Source organism: Magallana gigas, chromosome 2 (assembly GCF_963853765.1).
Source record: "Magallana gigas chromosome 2, xbMagGiga1.1, whole genome shotgun sequence".
NCBI classification, from domain to species: Eukaryota; Metazoa; Mollusca; class Bivalvia; order Ostreida; family Ostreidae; genus Magallana; species Magallana gigas.
In genome coordinates this window covers 25,501,237-25,524,523 of record NC_088854.1, presented here as the reverse complement: position 1 = coordinate 25,524,523, position 23,287 = coordinate 25,501,237, and the positions used below count along the sequence as shown (strand labels likewise).

Genomic DNA, 23,287 nt, shown 5'->3' with positions numbered 1-23,287 from the left:
GTATAACTCTTTAGTATCTTCATATTTTACATGTGTTATTGAAACTGAACTCCTTTAAGAAAAAACCCCCAGTTTTTACGAGCGTGTATCTAAAGCATATTGCAATAATGAAATCACAAAGAAGCTACAGCAGTTTTGATAACCTTTAATACATGTAGTTGAATATATCATATAAGGTAGTAAGCTTACGGTAAATAAATCTTGCAAAGAAATTATTGTAAACAGTTTCAACAAATCAGAACAATGAAATGACCGTCACTTCGGTATCACAGATAACAATGAATACGTTTATAACGACGTACTCATCCAAATGTTCAAAACGATTCAGAACATTATTGCAAAAACAACCATAATGCTTTGATAAATACCATTATTATGATAGAAATATCCTAGTAAAATAACATTTAGTGACTAGTTAAGTCAACAATGAGGTTCCGTTTATATAACTCCCAGTCCTCTTTAATTTGTAAGTTGTTTTGGAAAGTATCTTCATCTGGGTACGGCCGCACCTGATGACGTATTAATTTCTTAACCTTTTCATTGGCGTGTTTGGCAAAGAACTCCTTGTTCAGCATTATGCATTCAGCTCCTCTAGAAACCTTATCCATAAAGAGGAAAGCAACGAATAAATAGCAGGTATGTACAAGTTTCATATTAGAAAATTTTCCTCCACATTAATGTTGCAACGGTGTCAAATTTTCACTATCTGACATTAAGGAAAAATAAAGAAATGCTGGTTTGAATTGTTGATAATTTAAACAGTGAAAATATGGAAATCAAAAACCAATGGTATTTCCCAATTCATTATTAATAAACTTTGTTTATTTTTCATCACTTTTACTCTAATGTCGGTAGAAGCAATGTTAAGATATTAAACGAAGTGAAGTATTACAGCATTATTATGTAGATAAATAACGCCATTTCATACCAGAGTGACCACAGTCTTTGGGTTCTCCACGGAGTCTTCAAACTGTATTGTCTCTAGTCCCTGTTGACATAAAATAGGGATAACATTTTTTTTTATCTGATTCCATCATTTAAAAAAAAGGGGTTTTCATTATTTCCGTATATCATCCACCAATACTTACAAACACTTCCTTTGGGTTAAGACCGCCGACTTGGACAAAGACTGGGGGAGGTTTACTGGGGGTGGGGTCTTTAGGGGCCTCCTTTGGTTTGGGAGGTCTGCATCTTTCTGGGACCTCATATTTCTTTTTTGTCTCATTTTTTGACATTTTTAAAGGAGACTGGAGAATAACATAATGATAACAGATAAAAACAAAATCGGATATAACGAACACATATATGAATAAGTTGTATATCTAAATCAAGTGAATTTAAGTCTATATCGAAGTCTTTTACCAGATGAGCCTTTTGAGTGACAGGATTTCGTGAGTATTCTGCTTTGGAAAACTTTTTAGTAGAAGGTCCGGGAATAGCTTGTGGTACCGTCACCGGTTCCTCGTTCTCTTCATTGTCCTGCAATGCACATTACAGTTTTTTTAATATTATGAGTTAAATGTGAATTTTTGTCTATAATTCTTTATCATAGTTGTCTGAATTTAAAAGTCTAATTTATATGAAATCGATGCAATAAATCGGCAATGAAATTTGGTGCATGATTTGAAATTTATGAGCATTCACAATTTAAGACGAATTAGTACTAGATTTAAAATTTCTATAACAGTAAAGTCTTAAAAGCAATGGTTTACCATGAAATATACGAAAAGTAATCTTATTTAAAATCTATATATATTCATAAACTTAATACATACGTAATTCTATTTTGTACATTATAATGCTTGCTTAAATGAAAATTTATGTATTACTGTTTTCTACTTATAACCCATATTCACAATATAAATGTTGAACCATTATTTTTTCATAGCAAATGAAATGTATAATCTACATATGTACCATATATAGTTTTTTACATACTAGAACAACTAACTACATAACTAACCCGTTTTTCACCAGCAGACTTGACTTTTCGCCTTTTCCTTCTCCATGTATCGACTTTAGGACCTGTAAATATTTCACATATCAAAGAGAGAAAACACCTTTTTCCCCCAAAGTAAGACAAATCAAATTTATTCCAAAGTAAGACAAAAGGAATAGTTATAGACTATGATATAGCAGTAAACCCTTGTATGTACCTGGTAGAGGGGTGTCCAGCGTCGGTAGGTCCACATTACTCTGATTCGGCTTTGCCTTCCAGCCTATTTTGGGTGTCACGCCTTTAAGCTGTTTCAGTACTTGGCAATATCCCTAACCATAAAAATGAAGACTTCATACCACAGTATATTTTTATGTAATTTTTTTATAACTCTTTTTATGTTTGTGTATATTAATTAAAGAACTCAAATTTAAATTTTTCTTCAAGCTTACCGATTTGACAACATACAGCCATTCCGAACTAGTGCTATCCCTAACTATTACCACATTTCTTCTGCAAAAAATGTTAGAATATTGTTAGAATATACAAACCTTCGTATGTTGGTGACAGTCCTAGTAACAACATAATACGTTTCAAATTCACGAGCGACTACTGATTAGGTAATTTATAACTACAGACATTGACATCTATATGATGATCAACATACAAATCTACCCCGCCTGACAACCTCACAACACGATTGACTATATGTTTTTTTAAATTAAGAGATTTCGATAGTCGTCTCCAATTTTAGACTGTATTGGTTTCTTTTAAAAGGAGGCTTCTATATAAAAATAAAGGAAAATGCCCAGATTTAAATGGTAAAATATATGGAATTTTTTAAAACTAAATAACAGTTTATAGCTAAACAAAGTTTGTCTTAAATTTTAGGTAGATCTGATGGTTAATTTGTTAACCACCCAGCCTCTTTAAGGGAGGTTGAAATAAAAGATAAGACAATTTTGACCTTGACCGCAAAAAGAATGCTTTGAAAAAAGGATACACAGATTAGTAGTAATTTAAACAATAAGATGCTTTTCTTGGTGATTCATACGAGACATGAAGGTGGCAACATTGCAGATCATTGCAAAAAAATACATAACCCGCGTGAACGGGTTATGTAATTTTTTGTTCAATGATCTGCAATGATCGCTACCTCCATAACCTTCATATTATTAATTATAACAGGGACCTAAGCAAAAATAGTTACTAAATAATAATGCTGAAATGCAGACAAAGAGTAGATTTATGGACAAATGTATATACCAGAGCCATTTTATATGAGGGTAAATAAGTTTTCAATGATAAACTTACTTAAAGAAATGCAGAAGGCAGTGCTCTGGATGTTCTAATAATTGCTCTAGAGGCCAATCTTTCATAAAATCGCAAGTGCTGAAAAATATAAAAATAAATAATTAGTGCTCAACGTTTTTCGAACCCATCAAATGCTAAAGCATTGAATGACATACCGCTAAAATGAACGCCAATTCTTTTATTAGTAGCAACAAGGATTGACACAAAAACCCCTGCAACAGTTTTGCAAAAACAATTCTAAAACAATTAATAGTAGCGACAATAGTTAGACTATAAACAACTCTGCACCAATGGTACTTGAAACAATATCAGTTGAAGCAGAAGCAAACCAGCAACAACAGTAACATCATAAGTTGTAAATAAAGTTGTAAATAAATTGTAAATATGGAGGCCTCATGAGCAAAACACGCACATGAACTCTAATAACGTCTCAATAAAAGCAAATGCAACAACTAACTACCGATATTGCGCAATTGGTTAAGATAAAATGGTTAACATTTCGTGTCAAGAATGGATTTAAGTACTTTTAAAACACTTCTGACTGTTGTTCTAACCTCGTAAAATCAAACACGTAAATTAGCTTAAACACTTATAGAATGAAATCATGTTAACTATCGATCATGTTTCATAACGTTTATTACTTGTGCATGTCTCTTGCTGGCTAAAGAAATCTTAAATAAATAGGAATAGTTCGAAACATATCTACTTTGAAATCAAACTCGGGCGTTTTAAAAGTTTTGTAAATATTAGGATTTCATTTCATTACCATTATCTTTAAGAATATCCAAGATTATGTCAACGCATTAAAAAGTTACGTAAAATAAACACGCATGGAGTTAACATATTTGAGAAGATAAACATGGTATTAAATATCACAGTTCATTTAAAAGTATGTCATAAATTAATAAACTAAAAAAAGGTCTGATATTTTGTTCGACAAAATAACTTGCGCTTGGTCGTGCATACCATCGAAATAGCATGTACTTCATTTGCAAAAGGGGAATAAAAAATCTTAATCAAACGTGTGGCCGTTTCTAGTACAACGAACCTAAAACAATAATAAATAATAGATAGATATTTAAAAATTAATTGTTTTAGCCCTTACTCCACAAATGGAGAGAATTGCAATAAAAGTTACCTGATGAACTTGATGTGTTCCGGGATCTCGTCGGGTCCGGCCCCACTCATGAATATGTCGAAGAAATCAGCCCTCCCCACGGTCAGTAGCTGGACCTCACCCTGACTTGTGACAGTGGCGGTACGGCGAGAGTGGTGAAGTAGCGCCAGCTCCTACAGACAGAAAATTTACACGATGTATAAACTTAAACCAAACAAATTTCCACCACTTGTTTAAATAATCGAATAATTCAAAGAATTCTAAAAAATTCAAATTTAACGTTTTCCTTTTCGTAATTACAGACTGAGTTTGATGTTTGATACTAAAAAAAATGTTACCTTCAAATCGTGAAAATCCAGATTTTTTTTTTCAAATTAAACATAATTTAATGAATATACGAAAACTAATATTTTACGTATTTCTACTTGATATTATTGTCCTGTATTTAATATTTCAAGAGCTGTTACCCCAAAACTCATTCCTCGCCTCATGATAGTGGCGGTTTTGACGAACGATGCCCCTGTCTTTGGGTCTCTCAATAGAAGGGTAACAACGGCTACAACAAACAAGTTTATTACATGCAATGATATTTAACAATTGTGATGTTCTTCTCAGCGTCTATTTATCTAAAATTGTTACCATTAATTTATTCAATTGTCCATCAATTGTTCAATTGTCAATCAATAACTTATTTTTCATTAAAATATGATTGTATGAATTCCGGTGAATGATTGCAATTCCAGTTCTAATGATTGGTGTACTATAACTAGCTTCAAGAGCAAGTTTGAGTGTACAAGTATTCAATGATTTTAAAATACAACTGTTGTCTACATTTTTAAACCAAATTCTGTTTGATAAATCAACAAAAGTAATCAATCATATAATCATTTAAAATTAATTTAATTGATTCTAAAATAAAAATCTAATCGTCGAAATACTAACAGCAAAAAAGTCAAATCCGCAACAAATTGGATATTCAGTGTTTTTCTTAATCATCGTATTGCTGTAGAGGTGTTTTATTAAAACATTCGCATATCGATTTGCACCATTAACTTTACTCTTGATTAAGAATCTCTGTGTAAATTGCAAGAGAGAAGTATTAGATGGCAATAACAATTTACTTGTCATGACTTCGCAAAGTGACTGATGAAAAGGCAATTTTACATTCTACTTTAGTACGAAATGGTTGCAGTTTTCACCTGAGTTGCTTGAAATTTGCGTCGTGATAGATGTCTTACCTTGGCCAGAGACAATAAAATAGAAATTTTCTGCAAAATGGCCTTGTCTAATGATGATTCGTTTGGGTGGCACACTGCAAATGAAACAAAGCATGCAGATAAATGACAGATTTTGTTGTTCCTTTTTTTTTTTTATTAATGTGAAGAATTTGCATGGAGGAAGTTTTGAGAATTTGGTTATTTTTATATCAATATCAGGAAAATGCTATTTTTTTTCTTCATAAGTATATGTATGTTTGTTCGAACAAAGTCCTTATGAATTAATGCAGATTTTCTTGTTATTGTTGTAATCATTTTGTTAAAGCTATGATGAGCTACCTATAACTATTAATTATAATGTATCACAATGTTTTGGATAACACTTACACTTCAAAATATGCCACTTTTGCTAATTTTTCTTGCATATGAAGCGGGTATTCGGCAAAGGAACGCATGATCTGTAATCCAAACATAGCCTAAAAGGATAGCAAAAAGATAAGTCATACAGAGAGAAAAGAGCGAAACGTTTTGATATATGCATCGCTGATTTATAAAGGGGGAAAAAAGAATATTCAATAATTGAAATAGTTCACCTACCGTCCAATTGACTAATGTAAACTTCTAACTGCGAGTAAGTTATTAAACAGTTGTTGGGGAGAGGAATTAACAGCAAATAAATTGACGACATGCAGATTTTGAAAATGGAGTTTCGAAGGTTGTTTTTGAATACAAAATAGGGAAGCATAATTACTTCTTTGCAGATCTATACAGACGAAATTGGAAAAAAAAAATCTTGGCGAAATCAGTGGACCGACAAAATAAAGATCGATTATGAATTTTAGCCAGCTACTCTTTTGAAGTTTTATAATTTACAAAATACAACCATGATTGATGGATATAAATTTCAAAAACAAGAAATGAGTGAAGTTATATCTATTTTTCTTGAAATATGAATTGGTACATTTGTCAACATGCTGAAAAGTCTGGAAGCTCTCTCTCTCTCTCTCTCTCTCTCTCTCTCTCTCTCTCTCTCTCTCTCGGGTCATCCATGTAAATAAATTGTCCGCCCCCCACACAGTCTATAGAGAGATAAATACACGCATGTACCGTTTGCACTTGTTCAGGTGTCCGCTGTTCCGAGGGCAGACTAAGGATTCCTTTAACCTCCGAACTAAGATTAATCTGAAAAACAAATTTACACAGTCATACATCTAAGGTTTTTGAGGGACAGTGTAAGACACAGGCCCTCATTTCATTTTTGTCTGAGGGATGCGCCAATAACGCGACTAAACAAACAGTTTCATTGATAAAGAAATTGAAATTCGGGCTATTAATTCAAATGAGATTTTTTCCCCTGTCAATATTTAATATACCGAAAAACGGTGCTTTAGGTTTTCTAAATGTAATGTAACAAATATAATTAAAAGTATTTTTTTAGCATCTGAATGTAAATTATTATTGTTCGACCGTCCTCAAAATAAGTATTCTCGTTAAATTAAAACTGAATCACCCCTCCCCTACCACCCCCACTTCTAATCCCGCATTCAGCATGCATGGGTTGCAGCCCCTTTATCGTGTACACCCTTATATTAAACGTGAAGCTGTTCGTATGATTTTGATATACTGAAAAAATATCCTGAGATGTTTCATATTGAAGTTTACTTGCAACCAAGAGTAACACAACAAGTGATCTTAAAAATGACCCCATACGGGGAACAAGCGATGAACATCGGTGGCAAATCAACAATATATCCTTACAAGATTGTATTAAAATGTAATCCCTAATACTGCATGCCGTGAGCTGGAAATATTGAATACAGGAGAAAGAACTAAATAATTTGAATTTAATCGGTTTTCGGGATGCCAAATTAAAATTTGTCGAACACGGAATGCTTGCTTTTTTACATAGAAGGTTGGCTGTTGAATATATGTAGGAATATGGAAATCAGTCAAATGATTGAATTTGTCGATTTCATTGCTATTCTTAGGACAAGAACGTTAACAGATATGCGTAGCGTACCTCTTTGTTCGCTTTGAAGTAGTTGGGGTCAAATGAAAGCCCGGAGTTTTTCATGCTGGATGATTCCACCTCACTGGAAATATCCATAAAGGTCTTCATACCTTCACTGGGGTCACTGGTGAAAGAAACATACAATGAGAGAGAGAGAGAGAGAGAGAGAGAGAGAGAGAGAGAGAGAGAGAGAGTTCTCCTTAGGAAATAAAATACATAGTGATTCATTCTGTTTATGGAATACAGTATGAATTTCGTACTCTCTTGAATGTAATTAATAATATTTTATTTACCTTCCAGAGGCGGAACTTGAAAATTTTAGAGCAATTTTCACCCAAAAAATGGCCTTTCTAAATTTTTCTCGTAGCTGAAACGAAAGTTTTATTGTAAAGTGTAAAGTCAGTGTGTACAGCAAAGTTTCAAAACTATTGCAAACAAATTGAAAAGTGTGCTTAAAGATGAAATATATTTAAAAGTTTCAAAATCCGAAATTTTTAGAATTCTTCAGCTATAAATGAGGTTGAGAATTATAATTGATAGATATGCTTTACTTATCAACATTAGAGACTTTTGTGTTCGAAAATTTGTATTCAAATGAAACTCATAAGAAATGAAACACATTGCACTTACTGCCTTTGCCTGCAACTCTTTGGCTATCTGCTGCTGTTTGGTAAAACGAAGGGACACCGATGACCTTCCCCCAGATGCATCTTGCTGTCCCCTAGGTTTAGGTGGAACAGGGGACGTACCAGTGATGCTACCACGAGGAGAAGGGGTGGACTCTGGTCCGAATGGAAACGGACTCGTGGTGTCCGTTGACCTCCTTCTCGACTCCGACACTAGGGATTCCGGTTTTAACTCTTCGACTTGCTGAACACTTTGATCAGTCTTTTTCGTGTCCTTTTTCTCCTCTACACTTTTGTCTGCTTCCTCACATTCCTCTTTTATCTCCTCAAATTTGGATTTTTTGGAAGAGTCTTCCTTATCATCTTCCGCTCCTTTATCTTCTTCCTCTTCATCTTCCTCCTCCTCTTCGTCTGAGACGTATCCTTTCAAAATATGTTTGTATCGGGCGAAGAGATCAAAGCCACTCTTCTTCTTTTTTGCCTTCTTGTTCAAATCATTCTGAGCTTTGTCTTGTTTCTGTTTGGCATACGTAAACTTCTGAAGAGACTGAAGGTTGCTGCCAGTATAGTTCTCCGGCCTGGAGTAGTAATCCAAATCAGTTTCCGGCGGATCACTCATCTCGGCTTCATCCAAATTAGAGCATGATACGAAACACTTCTGCCGAAGATAGGAACAATCAAGTTATGTCCTAATAAAACAATTACACTCATCACATTACTGAATTCAGTCCAGTTTTAAAAAACCGACTCTCACTATAGCTAAGCAACAGGTGAGAGTGATTTGTGGTCAAAACTTTTTTTCTGGTGTTTCTCAACTTTATCACTATCACTTGTTTGCCGTAAAGATATGGATGAATTGGACGATACGAAGAAGTTTAAACTGTGAAGTATTGCTGAAGTATCTCTCCACTAGATTTATTCAGGCCCCATTTCATCGGTTGTCTCCAAGTGATTGGCAAAAGTCACTGCTCTCAAGCAGTTGACAATGTTTTGCCATTACTTTACAATGGGACAAAAATTATTGATCTGTAATCCAGAGCAATAAATCAAATCCTCATTCACACCTCCCAAAACATCAAATAGGGGGAAAAATCAGGGATAGAATTTCTTATCCATTGTTAACAGCGCGCCAACAAAAGTGTTTTATTGGCATGTACATGTAATTACGACACAGTTTAATGGGAAAATATGATCGCCGGTTTATGATTAAACAATTGCTGTATCTCTAAGCACAAGAAGTAACGTTATTGCAATTTAATATTTCCAAAATGATGAAATATCCATCTTGATTGACCTTCTGCCTTAAGCGGATTTGGTGGCGATTTAAACAAGTTTAAAGGGAAAGTGAAACAATATTGAATATAAAATCGAAATATATCACATTTCATACTCCATGAGGAAGTTTGTTTGGATTTCATTTAATTTTCTTTTCTCTATACTCTCTCTGAACAAAATGACAGATAAGTATGATTTTTTTCTTGCCTCTAGCTTTCTTTTCGAGTGGATATACATTAAAACGTATATTCTTATGATGAAATAAATAAAGGCAAGTTATTTTGAAAAAGTCAGAGATAGACGGGTTAAAAAATTGAATTTCGTTACAGGGTTTTAAAAACTCTTCTGACATGTACCACATTAAATTTATTTTTCCTCTTTTCTGCTTAAGCAAATTTACTTACTAAGATATACCGTATGTATGTAAACAGACAAAGCGAACAACAGGGGTGTATTCTTTTTCTCCAGTAGGTGTAAGGTCGTTTTGATTTATGCCGAACTTAAGCATCAATTTGTCTTCAAATCCAAGACAACGTTCAAACACACCTCTATTCCTGGGTAACATGTGATGAAATAATGAGTTTACATTACGCAAGATGCCGTTTTGATTTGCTTTTTGAACAGCTAAATCAACAACAAGACGAAGTTCGAACAGACTCTTTAACAGATAACCTGTCATATACAAAGGTGAGAGAGAGAGAGAGAGAGAGAGAGAGAGAGAGAGAGAGAGAGAGAGAGAGAGAGAGAGAGATTACTGATAAGTCACACCTACCTTTCTTCTTCTTGTATTTGTTTGTCGCTTCGATTAAAAACAATTACGAAAACGTCATAAAGGCCATTGTGACGTCATGATATACAGACGTGGATTAACTCCCTTTGGATAAAAAATTACAGCAATTAAAATGAAAATGCGATATTTTTGAAAATCATTTAAAAAACAAATTTGACTGAATCTGTACAAGTTGTTCTTTAACACGGGCTTTATTATTTTAAGACAGAATATGTACGACTCACTCCGGTCTTGGTAATTATAACTTTTTGACATCTTAGCGCAGTAAGGTCGAAATGTGAATTCACCAAACACATCATGATCTACTTATAACTGTGCGAATACTGATTAATTAAGCAAACAAAGCAAATATTTTGATTGATCTTGGAGTAACCTACCATGACGTTTCAAGCCATGTCGTGTCTGAATTCGTCATTTTTCGAGTTGCACATGTCAGTTTCCAAGTACCACTGCCAGTTGAAATGTACAAAACTTCCAACACACTTAAATTTTTTATCTATAGTATACAGTGTATAAAGATTTTCAATCTCAGATGTAACAAATGTAGGTTTAATGAATCAGAACAAAGACACACCAGCGATATGTGTGCACACGTCATTAGTTATTGTATATTTGCTATAAAACCCAATCAAATAGATTTTCCCATGAAGTGTGGCCCCCCATTCAGCGCTTACAATAGAAAGTGACCATTTCTGTTGATCGTATAGAGTCAATGTTTCCGTTTCATTTGAGAAAAGTCTGTGCATTTAAGGCTGCCGGCCTTTTAAATTTTTCTCAAATCCAAGCAACATCACTTCGAGAAATTTGTGATTGTCTTGAAGAAAAGTACACAATATGAAGCCATTGTTGCCATGCGTTGTTGAACTTTAACAATTAATGTAAAGCATGCAATGCCCTTGTTGGTATTACAGCTACATATGTCTAATCAAAAGATATGTAGTATATTTAAACTTTATTATTTACTTGATCAACTTATCCAAAATAGAGAAACTCAAGTATAATTCAACAAGTTATGCAATGGAATTAAAAATTATTCCATATAAACAGAGAAGGAAAAATGTTCTGACAATAACATCAATTTTCAGAGCTAATTCATTTCAGTACTTTGTAAATTATTGTAACTATTGATATATTACAACTGAAACATTAAATCGAAACTTTTTTAAAAAGCGGCACTTAAAAATAAGAAATAAACATGGATCCGCTTCACGTTGTTATAAAGATGTTTTGCGGGTTGTCCACAACAAGGAATGACATTACATTTTATAACCGTATTAAAGGAGTTTACAAGTGTTGAAGTTAGACTTTTTATTTGTTGGCACCGCGAGAAAGAAGAGATTTAACAAATCGCTGTGTACCTCAGCCGAGCCCTCGCAAATCATTTGAAAATCAAAAAAATAATAAATTCCAAAAAAATCAATACAAAATGAAAAGAGGATAAATTTAATGCAGTGAAGTTTAAGCTTCAGCTCTCTACCACATTTACCGGTATGATAAATCCGCTAAGATTTTATATCTAAATTCGAAGGATAAATAATTATCATCAAGAATTGTTTTATGACGTAATTTTTGTCATTTAACAAAGTTGGAATTCTTGTAAATGCACATGCACCCTTTATCTATGAATTAACTTCTTCAATAGAAATGTTGAAGGGCTAAAGCTTCATAACAATTTATCCCCATGCGGATAGAAGTAGGTAATATATAAATAGTGCCTGTTTGGGAGGGTAACAGTTGAAATTGACACCCCGAGAAAACCATTGTCAACCGACGCGAAGCGGAGGTTGACAATGGTTTTCTCGGGGTGTCAATTTCAACTGTTATCCTCCCAAACAGGCACTATTTATTTTGTTATACTGAATGTCTTAATTTTTAGGAAAATTTTACTGCTTTTATATAGGAATAACGTGAATTCTACAGCGAACCGTACGCGCATAATTTTCGCGCATGTAACATTTTTTAATGTTACCCGTTGCAAAGTCGTTGCTAACGCTGAGGGTAATAGAAAGGATTATGAACTGCGTCTTAACCAATCAGATTTCAGTATTTAACATGAAAGTATAACAATACATAAAACTGTCTGTTTTCTTGTGAATGCATCTTCATATGGAATCAGCCTATGTTAATGAAAAGAGCCGATAGAACTTAGGCACAATTGTGAGGACCCATTTACATTCTGTAGGGTACCAGGTACATCAAGCCAACAACTTCTATATGTACACGTATATTTTTGGGTAACAGGTATAAAGCCCCCTAAACTCATCCATCCACTATCCAAAGTCATGACAGGAGTACATATTCTAAACAGACAAAATTTCATATCATACATGTAGTTTAATCAGATCAAAAAATAATTATAATCATACAACATATTCAACTACTACTGTGTAAGTATTCAAATAACTTAAAATAATCAACAAAAATATTGCAAGTCATTCATACAATCCTTAAACAAATAAGGAAGACACAACCACCCATATATGCCACATTTAGATATCTCTACTTGTAATAATCAATATAAGCGCATTGATTGTAATGATTAGATCTTATATATACACCTTGTATGAGTATTGTGTGTGTTTGAGTACACTGTTTACAAATATCACAGTAATTGCTTGGAATGCATGTCGTCTGCTTCTGACTTCCGGTGTCAGGATTTAAAATGGCTGACATGGATCTGGACAGTACTGCAACCAGCTCTCCAGATGTCCCGAGTTCACCTGCATCAGTGCGGAGTAAGTCGTCAACTGGACAGAAATAAACAGAAAACATGTAAATATTCATTTGTTTGAACAAAAAATCGGGATCAAGAATTTCTTTTATGGATGGTCCATCAATGAATTGGTTGAAAGGTGTACCTTATTTAAAACAGGTTTTGAGGACAATACATTAAACAGTCCTTTGATTGACACATTCTGAAAAGAACAATAAAACAAGGGCAATTAGGTCTCTGTTGAATTGTTTGCATATTATAAATCTATACAGAACTGCAGATACATGAAAAGAAATCATTAAACCACTCAATTATGAGATCCAAATGGTTAAAGAAAAGCATTTAGTTAAAATATTTATATCAAATTTCATCTGTACCATATCTACATATAAATTTTGTTTACATTATAAATTGATAAATAGACATTCGACAGAAAACAATATATCTTTGTGACATATACGATAAGGTATGTGTATACAAACCTTGGAGGTCGTTTTCTGCATACACTTGTGAGCTGGAGTTCTGCGGTCATCCAAGAAGAGGGGATTTTCCCAATGGTCGTAATTTGTCTCCAGGATGTACCAATTATTTGCTTGATCCATCCTCCACACATCAATAGCTTTCTCACGAGACCTGGTGATCACACAGCCCTAGATAAAAGAAATGCATTCCACAAAAAGATCATCATGCTCTTTAGATTAAATATATATAAAACCAATGATCAAATCATGAAATGGATGAAATTTTACTATAGAAATAATTTTCGTAAAATTCTTTTGATTGATCAATACTTAGCGTTTTTTCTGCCTATAATCTTTATTTAACTACAACATCCATAATTCACAGATTACAAAGCATATTTTGAAATTATTCATCTTTAATTTCCTCTTTAAAAATGTCATCTTCATTTCTCCTTTCTTTCCTTTCTGAATCTAACCTTAACAGTTACTGGTATTCAGTGTGTATTACAGTTAATGGTGGATACCTCTCCTGACTTATTGCCTCCAACAATGAAATATGCAGGAGCCAGCATTTCTGTCTGGGACAACATGGCTACAGCCTCTTGGTAGGAGCCAGCTTTTTCCATTGTCTCTCTGGTCAGGAAACCCATCCACTTCCCTGTCCTGATCCCCAGAATCCACTCAAGTACACCTACACAATGGAGAGAGAGACAGAGATTCTGAGGTCTTTCTTAAAATTTCAATATACACTAACTAGTTATCAGTTGTTTATGAGGAGTTTTCCAATGCTTCATTCATTAAACATGTAGATATCTTTTAGTTACAATATATTTTCCCCTTTTCAAATGCAAATTAATAAAGTCAAAACAATGTGTTAAAACATTGGCTTACCTATGTATCCACCATCCATGTTGAATCTTTCATTCATTGTTAGTGTGAACATTCCCTTTGAAATACCCAAGCAACAAAATGAGCAAGGTTCTCACAGCAAATAATTCAAATCGATGTATGTAAAAATTGACCTGTTCTCATACAAGACTAAAAGGCAAATATCAGACCTCAATAGACGGATTCTAAATCTTACTGGTTTCACAGCTGTAAGGATACCAATGTATCCTGCAAAGTTCACAGATTTGAAGACAGTTTTTCCTCCCTTCTGGAAATCCAAGTTAACCACAGTAGGACGCAGGGCATCCGTTATTTCCCATGTCTTAGTTTTAACATCCCATCTACAGAGAAAATTCAATGTCTGAAGAAGCAAGAGTTTTTTTCACTTTGTTGGATTTCAGAGTAGATGATACATAATATTTTTATGCAACAATAAGTCTTGTAGTTCCTCCATTTTTTTTGGGGGGGGAGGGGGTTGGTTCTGAAATTTGTTTCAACTTGCATAATACGCTGTACATGTACTTACCCCAAAAATAGACCAAAATCCAGATTTCGTACATGGAAAAGTTTTCCTGTCAAAGTGATAAAAAAGATAATTAAGCTAAAAGCATTAAAAATCTTTGCAAAAGTCTTTTTAAAGCAATATGAGCTGTGATTTTCATGCTGATTTTTTTTTTTACAAAAATGTTACCGGTATTTTCTACTAAAATGACAAAAAATATATGGTTTTTAAATTTCTGTTTGCCATATTTTCGTGGGAAAAGCCATTGAGAAGCCTTAATTGGAGCAAAACTGAATTATTGTATCCTGTACAAAAATTGATCTGCTATATATTCCTTAAAAGAGAAATCTTTCTTCTGACAAAAAATAATGTTTTTTCAAGTCTTACTTTTCATAAAAGTTTATTTTATATGCAGACTTCTCATACTAGCAGCTTTTTGCAGCAAAATAAAATTCTAAATCCTACACCTTATATTGCTTTAAAAACTGTTAACAATCCCAAAATACTTTATATCGTGGTAAAAAAAAAACCTAACTCACAGCAAAAAAATTATTTCCTCTTATATCTAGGAAATAATTGCATTGCTATGATATTTAGAATTGAGGAAATTGCAGTAGCATAAATACTATAGCTAGTAAACAGCCCTCCTCCCCATTTTTCATAAAATCTCAATCGTTTTTACAAAGATACCAGTACTGAACACATCATAGAAACATAAAGTACTGTACACACCAGATGGATCTTCTGCTACGATGGAGGTACACACAGTGAAAAGTTCATAGAAAATGTTGTATAGCACTATTTCTCCTGGAAAAATGAAAATAAACATGCATTGAATATTGAAGAACTTGTGTACCTGATACATACTGAGAACTATATTCTCCTCTGAAGATATTTTGTTCAAAAATAAAAAGTACATGTATGTTAAAAAGTTCACAGGGATATGAACTTGGTTAATCACCTGATCAAATCCTGTGAAGCCCAAAGGACTTCTCAGATGATTTGATCATGTACCAAATTATATCTTCCAGCAGGCAAATTCACTGTATTCACAAAGCATATATCTAAAGCATACCAAGTGGTATCCCTGTCGCTTCAGCCAACCCCCTCATTTCATCTGCATAGGGCTGGGGGAGAGTATCGTCTATTTTGCCCTAAAAATTTTTTTACCAATATGATTATTTCATCAGAACTACATGTATAATATTATAAAAAATGTGAATATAGGGTTTTCTACACATGTTTTCATGTATTAGTCTAAGAATGGCATTTGATCCTGCTGTTGCACATGTTGCAAGTCCACACATAACACACGTTCAAGCTGTACAGTAGACTTAATATCAGATGTTTTATAAAACTTAAAGACTACAAAGCATTCTTTAAGTTGCAAGGAGGGCACTCTTACTTTACAGATAATACCTAGTGTATAAAAGTATAAGTATGTGGCCAGAATTATATTTCTGAACCATGGGAAAAATCCATTTCTTAATCAATCAATTTAAATTAAAATCAATAAGATAATATAGGTGCAGTACCAGCTAGAGTGTATATATCTAAATGTATCAATGTTAGGGCCAGTTTAACATCCACATACCCCTTCATTGATAAGGAAATCGACCACTTTCCCTGTAGCATTCTCACTCCATGCTTTGGCAAAATCAATGAAGGAAACCAGCAGTTTCTTTATCTACAATGTAGATTCATGTATGCACACAATATTGTAACCTATGTTGAATATTTGGTAATTTGGTTTGCTTTGCATTTAATGAAATTTTGATGTAAAACATCTAAATTTTTTAAAATATATTCATGTATACCCCTGCTTTCTTCTCCTGGCCAACTTGAGTCCATCTTTGCTTTGGTGGTAAGTCTAGGTTAATAGTGTACCAGGGAACTGCATTTCTGTATGAACAGCACGTCAAAAATGTGAAGAAAAAAAAAACCCATTTAAAACACTGCATGAAAGTTGTCTCTTTATTGGCTTGTTTACACTAAAGGATACGTAAAAGGAAATAAATCCCACCCATACTCATGCAGGCAATCACATGAATATGATAAAGAAGTGTTAAGGGGAAATTGAAACTTCACAAAACATTATTTAAGTGCAGGGTGTTAAGATTAATTATTTCATGATAATCAAATTACACAACTGCCATTTGATATCAGTTTAAAGTTTAAGTACTGGGGGGGGGGGGGGGGGGCTTGTAGTCTTCATTAAGTCTTCATTAATTCAATGATTACATGTATATCATATATCTGACTGTCTTCACTCAACAATGAGGCCAACAGATAACAGCTCTCCGTGTACCAATGCAGTCTAGCCGGTGTCATTATCAATACCCTATATCTAATGCATGATAATGACAGTTGTGTATTGCATTGATAACAATGGATTCTTCAACCACATGGATAGCTTTATCATAACAAAATCAGGTTAATAGGTTATCTCTAACTAAATGGTCAAATTGATCTTCTAATGTTGTTAAACACAAATAAATTTTATGACCATTGTCTTCTTATATACAGTTAAAAATTAGTAAACTCGTCTTGGTAAAATATTGTGGATACTTAAAAATTCAATACTTACGTTTTATTTGGCGGATATGCATTGGAAACACAGGTCTCATTAAACTGAAATATGAAAATATAAACTGAAACCAAATTTGTATCATATTGTAATATAATTGTAACTGTGTTTATAAAAATTGTTGCAATGTTACATATTACACTGTATTTCAATCACAATTGTTGATAATTAACAATGTAAAAGCAATTACCGGTGGAAATTGACAGTTCCCCACCCAAAATACGACAGAAAGCGACAAGACCACCGGTATCCACATCGTGTAATCACAAACTGATAAAAACGCGAAAACAGGAAAATAAACAAAACAAAACTCGTGACATAGAGAAAGTGAAAGTAGGAACAGAGTTAACGTTCTTGCTGATGACGAACGACAGTTTACGGTGAAAACACGTAGGTTGAGGATCAACAAAGATGTCGCAGGTGTGTAACGTTTTGTGATATACCTGTACCGTTTAGAATGGAGATGAAACAATTTGTACTTATATATTGTTGATATGATTTAACAAAACAGCTGTGGTATTGTTTCAGACGTACGAGTTTCAGATGGCGATGACTTGCGAGGGGTGTGCAGGGGCCGCCAAGAGAGTGCTGGGCAAGCTTGGGGGTATGTTATAGTCATGTGCAAGTTTTTGTTATAAACTTTTCTGACTGGGTATAAACTTTTGTTATAAATTGGTGTAATTTACAAAGGTCATAAAATAAATGTGAGATTTTTAAATCCGTGAGGGTTGCTTCTAAAGCAAATTTACAGTGATAATATTTCCTCACATATAAATATAAACATGATAAACTTGGCACCAATTTTCAATGATGTGTACCAATTATTGTGAAATGGTATTTGTTTCATTTTTGTTATTCCTTAAGTTTTAAGAATTACATGTACTATGCATAAATTCTTTTGTGATCATTCTAAAAAAGCTATCTGGAAGTGCTGTCTAACAGTGACTGACATAAGACTTACAAAGAGGTGTAGCTAGAATATGATCCATTAATTGAATAATTTGCCATTCTTTATTATTCATTACAAATTTTTAATCACTATATTGAATAAATTAAAGAAATGTTCACAGAAAGGTAAATGTAAACAATTAAAATGATTTTTGGTAGTTTCTTGTGGTGATGAATTAGCTATCATTGCAGATAGAAAATCATTTCCCCTCTGGCATCAGTTCCTGTAATGCTTTTCACCTTCCATAAACCACTTAACGAGGCCGAGTATGCACGCTTTCGCGCAGCGTTTCATTTGTATTGTGACGTCATCTTTTTGCTTTGTTGACACCATGGCGTGATAGTTTCAACTGCAGATATTCAGCGAAATTTGTTGAAAATAGCTCGTTTGATGCGTAAAATTGATATTATATTGTGGAATAAACATAAATGTCTCCAAGTATAAGCAATATATGGACTTGTGTCGAAAACGCGAAGAGGGTTCAGCAAGCCTAGCCCTCTTTCACCATTTCTTAACCCGCCTAAATATAGCTTAATTAATATATATTTCAAGACAGCAACCATGTATTTTATATTAATGACCCTTAATATGTGATGTTATATATTTATTTATTATTTAAATATGTCTGAATGTTTTAATAATACTATAAAGATCACCATTTCCGCCTTTGTCAAATAAAAAATAGCCATTACCTGATAAATCTGGGAAATAAGGCATTCAAAAAACAACTTTGATAATACCCCTGGAACAAACCAGGAGGTAAAAGGTTTTTTTTATTTGACCATTTGATGCCTTTTAGCAATAACTTTGATATGTAGAACAGAAAAAGAAATCCCTAGGGCAGAAGTTTTTAAAAAATTGCAAAATTGATACATTTCATGCAAAATCCCATAGGGTCCTATGTTAAAGATTAACTAACTTTGAGATGACCCCCTAAACAAATGGTGTGGTAAATGTCTTATTTTTTAATCTTAAAAGAATAATTATATCAGTAGAAATTCATTTAAAAAAATTCATTCAGAAATCTAGGGCAGAACAAATTAGACCCGGCCTCGTTAAGAAAGTATTTTATTGTTTTTAATAAAATTCATTGAAAAATAAGGTGAATGTACTTTATTGATTTAAAAATACTCAAATAAGGTGATTCTACTATGCCCTCTTGTATTATTCATGTTTGTGAAATATGCAAGGACACATACAAACATATGAATGAATACACACATGCATCAGAGTGGGGGGAGAGGATTATCCTTTTATTCTAGCTCTACAATACTTTACGCTATACACACATATGTATCAGGGAGGGGAGTGAGGATTATCTTTTTATTTTAGCTCTAGAATACTTTATGCTGTGGTAATTTCCAAAATTTAGATAGGTATAGGATGTGTTAAGACTGCAGAACTTAACTGGCAAGATTGGAAATATACAGCTAATGTCAATTTCACCGGTTACAGGCAAAACATTTGAAATAGGCGGGGACAAATTGAAGCGGACGTCTGAGAAAACATTGGATTGAAACTGTAGTGATAGAAAGTGTTTTTCAATCCACCTAAGCATTTCTACCTTGTTAAAGTATATGACTTAAAGCGATCGAAATTTTTTTTAGTATCAGCAAGGTGATTGATAAACATTTTATGTCATCAATACATGTAAGTATATAATAAGCAAATATGAGAAGATCCTAATTTGGGAGATATCATACGCAAGGCAAAGCTTTGCCCAGTGACTTTAAAAAATCATTCGTCACAAGTTCATGTTTAGCTAGTTAAACAATGAACGCGCATATCATATCTATTCATATACATTAACTTTAGAAATAGTTTTTATCTGGATAAAATTTGAAATTAATCACCCGAATTTGAATTATTCCCCTTGGGGAATAAACCCAGATTCAACAATGGCCCCACTTGATTTCAGACTTGTTACAATGTACATGTACGACTGATTCTCTGAAGTCATCAGACGATGCTTTCCTGTATTATAATCACTCCCAAAGTGGGATCTTCCCATATTTGCTAATTATATATTTATTGATTAAATAAAATGTTTAACAATGGCTTTGTTGATACCAAATATTTTTTCAATTGTTTTAGAAATGCTGAGGTGGATTGAAAATACACATCCTATAACTGCAGTTTTAATCCAATGTTTTCTCAGACGTCCGCATTAATTTGTTCCCGCCCATTTCAAATGTTTTGACTGTAACAGGTGAAATTGACTTAAGTTGTCTATTTCCAATCTTGCCAGTTAATGTTCCGTGGTCTTAAGTGAAGGTGTGACAGTTATTCTTGTGACAGTCACAGAGCAAAGTTGTGCCTGCACAAGGATGTGTTCTGTGAAATTGTGATGGCATGGCAGCATTTTATGGTACATGGTGCAGAGTTGTTTTGGCTATCTTAAAGGCACATTCTTTATTTTGTTAGCATGGCAATGCATGTGTTTGAACTTGTGATTGTAGGATGTTTTGTTGTGCAAAGTTATGTTATGTACAGCACTGAATTCTGTATTGCATTTTTTCTTGCAAACTTTAATTAGCTGCACAGAGAGAGAGAGAGAGAGAGAGAGAGAGAGAGAGAGAGAGAGAGAGAGAGAGAGAGAGAAATTGTACAATTTTCACAGTTTAATATATTCAAGATACAGTTTGATAAAATTCCCATTATATATCCACTAAAAATCCATTTTAATGTATAGATAAGATTGCATCAAGACAAAAATAATCTTGTTGCTGTAAACTGAGGAAATTATCATATGTGCAGCTCTACTGGTACCAGGTATTTCACTTCATTGGAGGTGACTCAATTTTGTTTGGAAAACTGTGAATTGTAACATTTAAAACAGTAGTTCATGCAGAAATTAATTTTATTCTATACATGTGTATACTTGTAAAAGAAAAAAAAACCTTTTATTATTTCAAGATAGAATGACATTAATGATAGGCATGTCTGGAGGACTCCAGAATAAAGATAAGCTAAGTCTGTTAAGACCGAGCTCCTTATACCCATATTAAAATTAAATTTATATAAATTTGAGTGTGCAGAGCTCACAGTTAAAAGTTTCTTAATCCATGAGGACGAATGTACATGCACATGTATGTTTAAATTATTTTCATGAAACGGGGGCTATTTCACATTCAAACAGTTTGCCCCTTTTCTTTACATATTTTAAAAGATTGAAAGATTCAGAATTGTTGGGAGATGGGAAATAATTTTATGCCAGAAGGCTTAAAAATGAACTAAATTTCCAGCCATTGCTGCAGATTGAGTTACATGTTATCTAGTATTAATAAAAAAAATTAGAGAAATAGTGCAATTTGCGCTGACATCCTATATCCTTTACTTTTACAAGAGTCATAAAATATATTACAGGATGTAACAAAATATTTTATATGACCGGTGTTTCATATTAGATAATTTAAACATTCTTTCCATTCCATGACTTGCAGACATCAGTGGTAGTTTAATTAACCTATCATGTTCATGTTATATGCATTTTGAAAAGAAAAGTTATAGATATAATTTGATTCTCTGAAGTATGAGGATTACATGAAGTGAAAATGATTAATTAATTAATGTAAAAAAATGCAACTCTGAACAAATTCTGCCATCACTCTGTTTACCATGCAGAGATTAAACAACATCATTTAAAATGAAAAAAAAAAGCTTAGAAAACTGGAACACATACAAAATATATGCAGAGGTAGATGGGATAGATAAACAGAGGGACAAAAAGGGCATGCAGTCATTTGTGCACCCAATTTCTAGGGCATGAAAGCCCAAGTATAAATCTCACTTGTTTTCCATATAGGAATATACTTGCATGCACTTTTAATTAGTGAATAAAATACACAGACAACTCATTGTTTTATTTTTTTCACACGGTTTGGTGCAGTGATGATGTTCTAAATTTTCACCATTCACCCATCAAAATTACATGCATATATACGTATATAAGTATTTCAACAATTCAATGCTTCTTTGGCGATTCATGTAGGATATGAAGGTGGTGAGAGAAAAAATTCATAATGCAGGTTATGTAGTACAATATAAGAGAGAGAGTATTTCATGTTTTGTTCCTTGTTCTAATTTAACGAAACAATGCAGAATTACCAGGAAATAACTGCCATCACTATGATGAAATTATACTACATGAATATATTTCATTATCTATTATTGTAAAAATTAAATCCTCTATGATCTTCTTTGTATTAAAATTATCAGAATTCAGAATCCTAACATTGCATATTTTAGTTCAAGTGATCATTTATTTACTATATGCCTTGTTCATTAAGATTTGACAGTAATGGATTTTCATTATTTTCCATCTACTTGTCTATACTGTACATGCATGTACACAGTGCAAACTCAATATTGTAAATTATTGTAAGATATCTAGAAAACGTGGAATGGAATATAAAGGAATTCATTTTCTGTTGTGTTTACAGACAAAGTGACAAATGTGGAAACTAGCGTAGAAAACCAGAAGGTCACTGTGACATCGTCCATGACCTCAGATGAGTTGTTGGCAGAGCTCCAAAAAACTGGAAAGGAGGTCAAATTTATAGGAGCAGTTTAGTTTTCATTATCAAAAAAAGGTTTGTGAAAAAGAAAACCATATTGAAAGACGAAATCTAAATAAAACATATATGTACTCAATGATATGTATACCTTAATGATATTATCCCTGAACATAAGGGTTATGGGTGTTTAAAACTGCAAACTCTCATTCTCGCCTTTCATATACTCTTTGAAATTCCTTGTTGCACCCTTGCAATTGTTCACTTTCAATGTTTTGTTGCAATTACATGCAATTTTGAATGTTAATCCCCTTTCCACTTCAGAGGTGTGAACAAATTTCGACTCTGCCAATATATTCTGCTCTAGACCCAACTAATAGACATCAT

General features: G+C 33.2%; 2 protein-coding genes and 1 long non-coding RNA gene across 5 annotated transcripts; 1 reads left to right on the top strand and 2 right to left on the bottom strand.

Moving 5' to 3' along the window:
• Positions 1 to 129: 129 nt before the first annotated feature.
• On the bottom strand, positions 130 to 10,817 carry LOC105334670 (cyclic nucleotide-binding domain-containing protein 2). 3 transcript variants are annotated; one of them, XM_066075828.1, is made up of 18 exons: positions 10,664 to 10,817; positions 10,269 to 10,370; positions 8,226 to 8,876; positions 7,889 to 7,962; positions 7,605 to 7,719; positions 6,692 to 6,766; positions 5,972 to 6,060; positions 5,606 to 5,679; positions 4,835 to 4,923; positions 4,389 to 4,540; positions 3,251 to 3,328; positions 2,389 to 2,449; positions 2,157 to 2,268; positions 1,964 to 2,025; positions 1,363 to 1,479; positions 1,089 to 1,247; positions 929 to 988; positions 130 to 599 (listed from the first exon to the last, which is right to left on the bottom strand). In XM_066075828.1, the coding sequence occupies exons 3-18, from the start codon at positions 8,838 to 8,840 to the stop codon at positions 405 to 407; spliced, it is 2,127 nt and encodes a 708-aa protein (XP_065931900.1). In that variant the 5' UTR covers positions 8,841 to 8,876; positions 10,269 to 10,370; positions 10,664 to 10,817; the 3' UTR covers positions 130 to 404. The 3 variants fall into 3 exon arrangements, with proteins under 3 accessions (XP_065931900.1, XP_065931898.1, XP_065931899.1); XM_066075826.1 differs by having other exon boundaries at positions 8,226 to 8,879; positions 10,664 to 10,816; XM_066075827.1 differs by lacking the exons at positions 10,269 to 10,370; positions 10,664 to 10,817 and having other exon boundaries at positions 8,226 to 9,067.
• A 2,126-nt stretch (positions 10,818 to 12,943) lies between these two features.
• Positions 12,944 to 17,693, bottom strand: LOC105334663 (acid ceramidase-like). Its single transcript, NM_001305334.1, is given in 13 exon segments — positions 12,944 to 13,033; positions 13,145 to 13,201; positions 13,482 to 13,649; positions 13,985 to 14,151; positions 14,352 to 14,406; positions 14,545 to 14,689; positions 14,875 to 14,920; positions 15,583 to 15,657; positions 15,926 to 16,004; positions 16,445 to 16,537; positions 16,668 to 16,752; positions 17,438 to 17,481; positions 17,628 to 17,693. Coding segments are annotated over 13 exon segments (1,170 nt in total).
• Positions 17,694 to 19,906: 2,213 nt separating this feature from the next.
• Positions 19,907 to 22,954, top strand: LOC136272877 (uncharacterized). Its single transcript, XR_010710938.1, has 2 exons — positions 19,907 to 22,414; positions 22,829 to 22,954. It is a non-coding gene; the product is annotated as an uncharacterized lncRNA (long non-coding RNA).
• The last annotated feature ends 333 nt before the right edge of the window (positions 22,955 to 23,287 follow it).